Here is a 12,058-nt window from a genome sequence, read left to right as displayed (position 1 = left end):
TGTTTTATAAAAATATTTTAAACTGCAATAACCTTCTCCCATTTTATACAGAATATACTTTATAAATATTTATTATTATAATATATTATTAGCCAAATTGACCTTTTATGACAATTTCGAAGGAAACAAACCAAGACAGGAAATGTGAACACTGAATACCGATGTAGAAGGCTGCGCTGTCCTCCGGGGCGTGATCATCTATGTAAGAAATTCCCAAAGGCTGCACCGGAGTCTCACCAATCCCACGTAAGACATTTCCCAGTAACACATAGATCCACATGGACAGCCGGGACTCATGCTCACAGCCTGATGTGGGAGAGGGATGGAAAAGGGTCAAATATGTAATACATTATTCATATTATTATTAATATAATAAATATATTGTTATTATTATTGTTGTTGTTGTTGTTACTGTCATTATTATTGTTTTGGTATACATTACAAAAATGAAATGAAAATAAAAGTGAAAATTTATATTGCTAATAATATAAATCAGGACATATCAGAAAATAATATGAATCAATCTATAAATGGACTATTAATGTAAATAAAATACATTTATTTGCATGGTGTGGATAAATTTTAAAAAGTGCTTATTCGTCTATGTCCACTTTTTGAGGAAATAAACAGAGTCAAGTTTACCTTTGTCTGACACTGTAGAGGTATGGTCACCCTCAGACAACATCCAAGACGAAATCGTCATACATGGAATGAAGCTATTTGTGGAATTCACTGATGATCGAACTGATGATTCAAATTTATATCTGAGTACAAAACATCAGTGCAATTATTTTAGTGCAACTATCAAAGACAGAGATAGCACAGGACATTCAGATGAAACCAGAAAGTGGACAGTGTGCATGATGTACAGAGGATGTAAACCGCTTACCCTAACCTTTAACTGCAAACCCTAACTGCTTACCCTAACCCTTAACTGCAAACACTAACTGCTTACCCTAACCCTTAACTGCAAACCCTAACTTACCCTGACTCTGTTCACACTTACCCATTCAGCACTGGTCTCTTGCTGATTACCAACTACATCCCTGCCACCATTTCCAGAATTCCATACTTATTAAATGCTCCACTTTCCCCTTGCTCACTTTTGATCCATCTCTTGAATCTGAATGCTTGTTTGTATTTGGCCACCATGAGTTCTTATGTGTTTTCCTGGTTATTGACTTCTCTTATCATAATAATAATAATAATAATCATCATCATTATTATTATTATTTTTTATTGTCCCATTGATTGATTGCATATTTCCTGACTGCCTGTCTGTCTTTAACTATAAATATTCCTGTACCAGAAATTGTATTGAAGATAATTTGCAATTGTATCTTGTCTGGTCATTTGTGATCATTACCATGCACTACAACAGTGTATTCACACATTCTTTAGAATCAACAAACTATTGATTCCAGCTTACCGGTCAATAATGAAATGAGGGAGAGCCATTAAGAACGTCCCTAATGACATCAGCAGGCAGCCCGTGGCAATGATCTTCGGGCGATGTAGCTTGGCTCCAAAGTAACTCACAAAGGCTATAACCAACAAGTTACCTAGCAACAAAATCATGGAGCAAAGAAAAAGAGGGAAGATATACTCTCCATAATGTCTAAAGAAATAGCTAAAAAAAACATACATACATTACAAAGATATTTATCTGACCTTGTAAATGAAAATAAATAAGGGGAAAGAATGGAGTGTCACAGACTAGTAAACAAGGAAGTACACTTACCTTTTTAGTAGCTACTATAAGTATAACCTAAGTGCAAGTATGAAGAGCTCTCCCTTTACTATAGCTGTTTTGCTTGTTCTCTAAAATGCTGTACATCACAGAGTTAATATTTTGGAAATGGAGTTTACTTTCTTAGATACTACCTAGGCACAGCAAAACCAAAAATCACAATTAATTACCAAATGTTTTTTTATTAATCTTTGTTAAATTTACAATTATTAATTTAATTATTAATTTAATTATTATTATCATTTTATTTACCAAATCCAAACACTTACTATCACTAAGATGAAATATTTGGGCTTTGGAATAACATTGACATAACTTCGTGATATATCACTTGATAAGTCTCTGGGTGACAGTTCTAGTGTTAATGTTGTACAAGGACCTTCGCAGGATCTATGAAAGGCTACTGTGTCCTTAAAACAGAGACTCTGTGGCTTGAGCACATCTGAGATTACTTGTAGCAGTCTGCTGACGTATGGTGATCTGATTCTTACCTATTTCAAAGCTCCCATCAATGATGCCTATTAAGTAACTGGGGATGTCAAAGCGCCTCTCCAGCTGAGTTATTGTGCTTTTCATGTAGCTCCCAGATAAAGCCTTCGCAAAGTAAGCAAAGGACAGGGCTACAAGGAACATCTGGAACAAATGGAGTGAGACAAGAGAGGGGTGTACCATTTTAATCACATTCATATCCTGTAGCAACCCCATCACTATACATCATTAACCTGTTTTTGAATGTAGAGGTAGTGCTTCATTAATTAAAATATAAAAATAATAAAATTAAATCATAATGGACCGCAGAACCATGAGTGAGGAGGAGGTGTAGCAGGGTGGGGGCAGTGCTTCTCAAGAAGCACTGCATTATGGGTAGGGAGGATGCAAAGAGGATTAGAAGAGATTAAGTCACATTTCTGAGTTATCCAGCCACATCCAGCCAAAGTGCTGCAGGCCTGGAGAAGAAACACACAGAGCCACTGGGTGACTGAGATAAGATCATGTTAGGGTTAGGATCCAAATAATGACTTTTGAATGAATTTTCAAAATTTTAAATATTCTAAATATTTCTTTGCCACATCTTCTATCTAGCATTTAAATATGTAACACAAAACATTTCAATATGTAACACAACACACTTAAATATGAACCTTTACTGTCTCATTTGCTGGTTTAGACAGGGCTTTAGTTGCTCTATGCTCAGATGAGGGAGTGAGTTTGACAGAGACTACATGTCACTTTTGTAAGTAGCTCTGGACAAGGGTAAATGATGTAAGGTCAGTTTTGAAAAGTTTCTATAAAATATTTGTAATCTGTTTTTATTCTTTATAATGCAACATATAATGCACAGAGTGTCTATTGCAGTACCTTTTTATGCACATACTGATTTAATGGAGCAAACAGTTCTATTTCATAATGAATAAACAACAGAGCCCTGTCACTGAAAGTACACATGATTATGAACAGAATTTTGGACTATGGCAGCCCAGTGTGACACCAAAGGTCTGTGGGACACAGTGGTATGTGCCTATGAGGGGGAATGATGATAACTGATGTTCTTTGAATGGGGAATTCTTTATTTAGAAATTGGAGGCATATGACAGCACCTGCTATGAGGTAACTATATCCCATGAGTTTCCCATGTAAGTCACATGGGTAATTTTAGCCTGGCATATGCTAAAACTTGTAAGGTTATTTGGGGTTCTTAATATACTGATAGTTAAAAACAATAATAATAATAATAATAATAATTTTTAAAATCTTGTGAAGATTTCTAGAAATGCCTTCATGGGATATTGAAGAAATATTTGCCTTCTCCAGTGCGGTGGCATCATGAGCCTGAATAAAGTTTGTCCATGTCACAGTTTCCCCCTTTGGCATAACTGTCCCCAGCATCATGCAGTATGGTTTTAGTTTTAGTTTTGTCTCTGCCAGTGGGTTAACAAGGATCTTGTGGGCCTTTCTGCCAAAATAAATCAGTAGGCCCAGCTATACATATGTAATGAATAATATAATAATGATAATGATATAATAATTGTTACAGTGTTTATGTTGTTTATGTCTATTACATATGGACACTATGCAGCAGTTTATCTTCTGGATTAGTGCTACACCACATGGGCTTTAGTACATTTAATTGTGCAAAATTCTGTGTTTCTTGTTACAGTTTAGATTTTCACTTGGTTTTCAATTTACCATAATAAATGCCAGTCATCTCTGTAAATTCATACTGCATCAAAACATGTAATGTTACAGAATGACCAACTCTTTACAAGGACGTAGCAAATGAGCAACATACACCAACATACTGGGATAAAACTCGGCTTCACCACAATATTGTGATTTAACCCAGCCGAAACGACACCACACAAATTAAAGCAAATTATCTAGCACTCACTAGGACTTACTGTCAAGCACAATGGATCCACATGAGCCCATATAACACCTAAACCCTCAGGGAGGGTTTCAGAGAGGGTGTTGGAGAGCACTTCAGGAGAGGGTTTCAGAGAGGGTGTTGGAGAGCACTTCAGGAGAGGGTTTCAGAAAGGGTATTAAAGAGCACTTCAGGAGAGGGTTTCAGAGAGGGTATTAAAGAGCACTTCAGGAGAGGGTTTCAGAGAGGGTATTAGAGGGTTTTGGAGAGTGCCCCTTTGCCCACAAGATACTTGGCAATGCAAGGAAGAGAGAGAGCAGGGATTCCTCATCCTGTGTTGAACTGTTTTGCTTTAACACTCGGCCTAGGCCAGCGTCAACTTGGCTACCTGGACAAGTTGCATGCATGTCCAGTCAGATCTTAATTTCCTTTTCTATCCAAATGACACATACAGCTAATATATACATATGTATATATACATACAGCTGGCATATGTGGTGTAGGCATATGTGGTTTATTAGCCAAATCGCAATTTTCTTGTTAAACTAGGCTAGGGTTAGGGTTAGACTAGGCATTATTTAATAATCTTATTAAACTAGGCATTCTGTAGACCTAAAGGATTTTGCTCCATAGTTTACAAACACATGACAAAAGTCTAACTGTAAAAATATATATAGGATTAGCAGAACTGGAATAAATATATATTAGCAAATAATTGTAGCACAACCTGGATACTGGTGGATCCTACCTAACTCAGCAGTTGTGACTATTGGAACACTGTTAGTTCGTAGTTGTGACGGGCGGGGGTGAGCAACAAAAAGGAAGCGATCACGCCAAGTCTTAGGGAAAAAGCATGGTTTAATAGAAAGTGTGCAAACCTAAATCCCGTGCTATATCTCCAAATTAAGGATATAATGACCAGCGGTCAACTGGTACAAAGACAAGACATATATAGGCAAACAAACGACCCTCAGGTGAGACGGATCACGGGCTCCGCCCACCTGAGGGACGCACATGACGTCACCAAACAACAACAACAACAACAGCCGCTGTGGACAGAGGCGGCCGGTAGGGGGCCGCCTCACCGTGACAGTAGTTAATAATTCAGGATTGGTGACAGACACACTGATAGAGCCTGTGTAGCTTTGATCTTCCCTAAAACAAAATGCCCATGATGCTATTTCATACACACTGCAAGTTCAGTATCATTGCAATTATGAATATTAACCCTCTATGGTACACATTAGGATATCAGTTGCAAAAAAAATATTTGTAATGTTTTTCTTGCTTAAAATTGGACACTTTAACAAAATCAATATACATTTTCATTATTTTAAAATTTATTTCTTATTTTTAAGGTTGTTGCCTCAAGGCAACATTGTACCATAAGGTACAAAATTAAACATTTAATGTTTTCATACAGAAAAAACTTAGAATATTTCTTCCAATTGTATATTTCTTTTGCCAAATAATTAAATAAAAAGATTTTATTAATTTTTTAAGCATAATAGATTTCAGATTTCACAATAAGTAAGTTTATGTATTCAGCCGTTGCTCTCAGGCAACATTGTACCATTGCGGAACAATTTTTTTTCTAAGTAATCATATCCATTTATGAAATACAAATCAATATCCAATCCATTAGATTTTTTAGAATTCAAAACAGTAAATAACACCAATACCTTCCTTCTCATTAAATTCACAAGCATGCCCATACACATACAAGACCATCCACATAAACATACAAGTACCCACATAAACATCTCCATCTCCTTCCTCTGTTTGACACATCACTGTTTGTAAAACTTGAGGAAGCAATTCCTCTCCACACAGGTAGGTAGCACATGTTGAGCAGTAAACCTTTATAATTCCTGAGCAAACTGGGTATTTTCATATGCCTTTGTGTTCCACCCAAATAGGCCAGTGTCCTGTCTGATCAAAACACACTGGTACTGCTGGCCATGCTGCAGATGCTTTTGGTATCGTTTCAGTTGGTAATTTTCATCCTCATCCTCATCATCATCATCACTCTCACTCTCCCTGTGCTGGGTTGCACCTATCACCTCATCTTCCTCATCACTATATGACACCTCATCCTCACTGTCAACTGGCATTGCCACCTGTACTGTAGCCTACATCTTTTAGACTTGCCATAGAAAATTTGTGGATTCATCTCCTCTATTCAAATGTACAAATCTATACTATGTGAATTACAAATTCTTCTAAATGTAATAGATAAACAATTTCCTGGAAAATACATAAAATTTATATAGATAATGTAAAAATATTGCATGCACTCCTACACTAATTGTTGCAGCTGTTTTGAGTTAGAATTTGTGCACACGTGATTTCATTATAGTACAGTGTTGCCTCAGGGCAACATGCACTTTTTTGTATTTTTATGAGATATATTTGATTACATCTAATGTAAAATGCTTGAAAATACATCTTCACTTACCAATAAATAATGTTTCGATTTTTTAAAGATGTAAAATTGGATGGAAATTGCTGAAAAACACACTTTTCTGAGAGAAAGAAATGGTGCCATGTGACTTGTGTGTATGTGCTGAAAAAGGAAGTAAAATGGTCACCTGTAGAGCATGTGACCAATTTTTAGCATTTCCATTGGTTAATATAGGGTCATATAGTTCTTAAGGTGGACAGAGAAGTATATAGCATGCCTAATTTTCTTTCAACATGATAAAGTAGGTACCAAGGTACCATAGAGGGTTAAAAAGTAGAAATATGTACTTATTTTGTACATGAATTTATGTACAGAGAATGGGAGAATATTTCATGCAAAATTATGCCATTTTTTGAAGCTTGCATAAAGTAGAAATGATGCTGTCATATGTACTAGATAACTTCTTAAGCAAAATATATATATATATTGACTGCTTGTTATTGTATCCTTAATTTGGATCCTGTCACGGGTCTTTAGTTGGTGCACGTTATCATTAAACCCTTGGCGTGATTGCTTCCTTTTTCGTTCACACTCCTCACCCATCACAGATGCACAATGTAATGCATCTTCTGAGCAGTTTCCACATCTGACCAAAGCTGACCCAGAGATGTAGCTGAGCATGACCAGTTTCCTATTTCTTATTTGATAGCATTCAGTCATGAACACATTCTGAAATCCCTTTCTGCTCTCCAGACTCATTTCACCACCATCTGAAGCTAAATTTTGCTTTGATTTGTCACAGACAAATCTGTCCTTATTTGATTAGCAAAGCAAAAAAGTGCATTTGTTATCTGATAGCAGGATACAAAGAAATACACCCCAGAGGAAGACAGGCTAGAGGAAAACAGCCCAGAAGAAAACACCCCTGACGAAGACAGCCCAGAGCAAAACAGCCCAGATGAAGACAGCCCAGAGGAAGACACCCCAGAAGAAGACAGCCCAGAGAAAGACAGCCCAGAGGGAGACATCCCAGAGGAAGACAGCCCAGATAAAGACACCACAGATCAAGACAGCCCAGAGGAAGACAACCCAGATAAAGACAGCCCAGATGAAGTCAGCTCAGATGAAGACACCCAAAGGAAGACACCCCAGATAAAGACAGCCCAGATGAAGTCAGCTCAGATGAAGACACCCAGAGGAAGACAACCCAGATAAAGACACCACAGATGAAGTCAGCTCAGATGAAGACACCCAAAAGAAGACACCCCAGAGGAAGACAGTATTACCTTTAGGCTGGAGCAGCAAGACTGCTGAGTTCTCACTGGTGTGGGCCCAGTCTCTGGAGACCAACACTCCTTGCCCTTGCCCATTCTCCACTTGTTTTCCTCAAATGAAGTTTCCCTAATGAAATTTCTTGCCATTGATGTATGCACCCCTGCAACAAACAGGGGTGGGGTTAGACGATTAATACAGATGATATATACAATTTCACAAAGATTATTTATGAGGGGATTACTTGCTACTGTCTTTGCTGTTTCAATGACAAATTATAAACATAATTATCCTTTAATATTACAGACATCCCATTCTCTTAATCGTAATCTAAAAATACAGGAAAATGGTAAGAACATGTTTAATCTGCATTATTGTTGCAACATTGGTAATCATTGGTGAAGATTCTAAAATCTTTATATCTTTCCAAATGCATCATAAAATTATTTTAGGGAGATTATTTACTATTCCAACTTCATCATGCTACAGAGGCTCCCTTGCTGGCTGCCCCTGTCTGCAGCGGCAGTATTACATGGTGTCCTGTTGTTGCGTTGTTTGTCCCTTGGGTGGGCGGGACCTTTGAGGATCCCCGACACCTGAAGGTCATTTGTCTGTCTATATATGTTTTGTTTTTGTACCAGTTCATGAGTTTTGCATTGGTGCACTTTATCCATTAAACCTTCCCTTTTCCCTGAGACTTGGCGTGATCACTTTCTTTTTATTTGCACTCTCTCGCCCATCACAGAATAACCAGCCAACTTTCGGAAGCCACCAGTCTCCTTTCCCTTCGTTTGTGGTCATGTCTTATGGTGAGTGTCACCGTGATGTGTTTGTTGTACGTGTTGTTTAATGAGGTGGAGATAAGTCACAGCTCGTCCCGCCATGTTCGAATGTTTGTTTTTTCACTTTATGTTAACAAGGCGGTGACTTGAGTGTGTGACCACTATATGCTCCCCACTATTGTTTGTCTGGTCTCGCGTGTGTATGTTTAGTCCCAGCGTGCTTTATGCTTTTGTTTTATGTAAATCCCCACAGTTGGATTCCCCCCTTTAATAAATGTTGAAGGGGGGCTAGTGGGGTCCCTGGCCATGTAAAGTGGTCAGGGTTGTGTATGTGCTTGTGTAAGCACTGGCCCTGTCCCATATAAATGTGTGTGTGTGTGTGTGCGTGTGTGTGTGTGTGTGTGTGTGTGTGTGTGAGGTGGAGAGAGGCACTCCTGGACCTTGAGGGATCTCCCAAGCCCCAGAACTGCAGGGTGTATCCCTGCCCTCCCCCCTTGTTGTGTCTTTTTTGTGCTGCCGCTGTTGGTCGCTCAGCTGAGGGGACGTGCGGCTTGGTGGGGGGGGTCTGTCACGCTATGGGGCCCCCTGCTGGCTGCCTCCATCTGCAGCGGCAGTATTTCATGTTGTCCTGTTGTTGTTGCGTTGTTTGTCCCTCAGGTCATGTACTTTGTGCACTTTCTCCATTATATCCTCCCTTTTGCCTGAGACTGGCGTGATCGCTTACTTCTTTATTTGCACTCCTCGTCTGTCACACATTATAGTTCTAAAACTCATCCCAATGACTAAAGCTAGAGCAAAGCTGTGCTGAAGAATAAAACTAATACTAAAACTTACACTATAGCCTAAATAGACTTGATCAACTAAATTAATAGTTGTCACTTTTACCAGAGAAGCAAAACCATATGGAAATGAAGGGAAATTACCTCAATATGTTTATACTGTAAAGTTATATACAGAACAGCACAGGACGAGTTATTCCACACAATTCGCAAATGAACTATATATATATAGTGTGTGTGTGTTTTAGATGGTCAATATTTATCTCTAGCTATCTCTAACCATTCTTTTTCGCCACACAAACAACGCACGACCCTCAGATCTCGTGCAGACAGATCAGTCCACACACCAGGCAGGTTTACATGCCACTGCTTCATCACGCGAGGACAGCAATCAATTACGACAAATTGTAGCCCATATGTGTTGGTTATTATAAAACAACCCATAATACTCACCAAATCCTTGAAAAGGTCAGCGCGAAGTCTGATTTCCTGTCCCGTCCTGAGGTGCTAAACAGTATGTGGATGTTCACCTGGCGTAGTGACAACACTACCGTCCCGTTGGATGACGGGTGAATGGCGGTAACCTTGATCTAGAAGTTATTTCATATGACTTCCAGTCCCCTCCAGTTCGTTCAGTTTCAGGACAGGTCGCAGTGCTTTGGATAGTTTGATACTTGGCGTCATTCTCCTCAGTTATCACAAACCTCCCGAGAAACGGGCTCCATCGTTATAGCGAGCTTGAGGAATTGTTTTAAACACTTGACAAATCTGAGGCGACGGAGAGCAGGAATACTAGATCCAGAATTGCGTCCTTAAGTTTTTAAAAGAAAATGAATAAACAGCTAGAAAAGAAAAAGGCAGAATTCGGCTGTTGTGTTGATGTGTTCAGTTCACTCGGCACAACAGACAAAAAACGCCTGTGGCTGGTTTAAGGGATCAGCGCGCGCTATTTATGTGGGGTTGGAAACGAATTATAATAAATTTAAATAAAATCCGTGTTCACATGCAATGTGATTTTTTTTGCCATACTGTATACTGTTATGAGCAGACGAGATCTTTCCGTTTTTTTGCCATTTTTTGGTTAAAGTTGTTATAATGCTCATTTTTAATTTGCATATGGATCTTTACATACTGACACTACACAAAGCTTGATATGTAATAAAAACCCATTCTTCAGTCACAAGATTTTGTGAACTTTGTAACATTGGACCTCAGATTTTTTAATCTTTAGTGCCATATTACACAGGTCAACAAAAAAAATTTTTTACTGGTGTCCAAAATATTTTAATGAATTTGGGGTATTTTTGGGGTGCTGATTCTGAATATGCTATCAGTTTTGCCAGATTGGCTCAAGTTTTTGAGATTTCTGGTATCTTATTTATAGCACTTGTTGGTAAATGCGACGCATCATCTCATTAATTTCTTGGGATTAGTACTTGAACTGAGCAGTTCTCAAAATAGTTTTTTGTTAATTAGTGTTCTAAAAGTTTGTTCATAGCTTGATTTTTGCACTAACTTTATGTTGTTGTCTGTTTTCCAGTGAAAAGCATGAACTCATCAAGAAGTTGTCTTAACGATCCAGACACATTCTGTTACATTTGTGGTGAATATACACTGCAAAAACATAGAAGAAACATAACAGACTTCATTAAAAAAGTGTATTTGGCCTATTTTAAATAAAATAAAATAAAATAAAGTTAATGCGCGTGTAGCAAATTACGTCTTTTTTTTTTACACATTTCACAAAAAATCTCAAAAACTTGAGCCAATCTGGCAAAACTGATGACATATTCAGAATCAGCACCCCAAAGTTACCCTACATTCGTTGAAATATCTTTGGCCCCAAAAATGCTGTTGACCTGTGTTATTTATGTAAGCAGTAAATTGTATCTCATTAGGAAATATATATGAAACATTTGGGTATTGTGCAATTAACAAGTACCTTTAAAATGACGCTATGGAAAAATGAGAAACAGAGAACATGCCCTCAGACTTCTGAACTTTAAAGGACAAATGTTAGGGTTAAAGGTCTAGGTTTAGGATTAAAGGTTAGATTTTATATGACAGGAGGATTTATACATTTTTACATTTGGTGCCCACATTTTTCCACTCTCTGGGTCCTTGCTTCAAGTTGAGGAGTTCAAGTATCTCAGGTTCTTGTTCACGAGTGAGGGAAGGATGGGACGAGAGATCGAGTGTTGCAGACGCTGTACCGGTCCGTTGTGGCGAAGAGAGAGCTGAGCCAAAAGGCAAAGCTCTCGATTTACTGGTGAATCTACGTTCTGACTCACCTATGGTCACGAGCTCTGGGTGGTGACCGAGAGAATAAGATCGCAAATAGCGGGTGAAATGAGCCCCTGGTCCGGATGCCACCTGGGCGCCTCCCTGGTGGGGTTCACTGGGCATGTCCAACTGGGAGGAGACCCCGGGGAAGACCCAGGACACGCTGGAGAGATTATATCTCACGGCTGTCCTGGGAAAAAGTACTATTTTCTAGTGTGTGTACCAAGTGGTTATTGCCTTCTAGTGTTTTGACTATTTTTGCTCTCTCTGGATTATTCTCTGCCTTGCCTCTTTTTGGACACCTAAGCCTTTCTCTACCTGCTGTTAGCTCGCAAACTTTGCCCTTACTTGTTTTTTTTTTTTTTTTTTGGTGCTCTTCTCCTGAGTAATACTGTCCATTAAAATATCTCCCTTCCTGCATAT

General features: G+C 38.5%; 1 protein-coding gene across 2 annotated transcripts in view; it reads right to left on the bottom strand.

The window, feature by feature from the left end:
• Window positions 1-10,215, bottom strand: part of slco1c1 (solute carrier organic anion transporter family, member 1C1) — a 36,189-nt gene extending 25,974 nt beyond the window's left edge. Inside the window, exons 1-6 of one of the 2 annotated variants that reach the window (XM_077005586.1) lie at window positions 9,806-10,215; window positions 7,806-7,954; window positions 2,242-2,383; window positions 1,430-1,562; window positions 643-764; window positions 160-306 (exon numbers count right to left, since the gene is read on the bottom strand). In XM_077005586.1, the coding sequence (XP_076861701.1) occupies window positions 160-306; window positions 643-764; window positions 1,430-1,562; window positions 2,242-2,383; window positions 7,806-7,940 (679 nt within the window). In that variant the 5' untranslated portion in view covers window positions 7,941-7,954; window positions 9,806-10,215. Of the gene's footprint in view, window positions 1-159; window positions 307-642; window positions 765-1,429; window positions 1,563-1,741; window positions 1,833-2,241; window positions 2,384-7,805; window positions 7,955-9,805 lie in introns of those variants that run through there. The other variant, XM_077005587.1, reaches the window with a different exon arrangement.
• Window positions 10,216-12,058: the final 1,843 nt, after the last annotated feature.

This window comes from Brachyhypopomus gauderio, chromosome 5 (genome assembly GCF_052324685.1).
Source record: "Brachyhypopomus gauderio isolate BG-103 chromosome 5, BGAUD_0.2, whole genome shotgun sequence".
Classification (NCBI taxonomy): Eukaryota; Metazoa; Chordata; class Actinopteri; order Gymnotiformes; family Hypopomidae; genus Brachyhypopomus; species Brachyhypopomus gauderio.
Note: the sequence above shows the minus strand (reverse complement) of the source record. Positions and strands in the feature narration are given on the sequence as shown.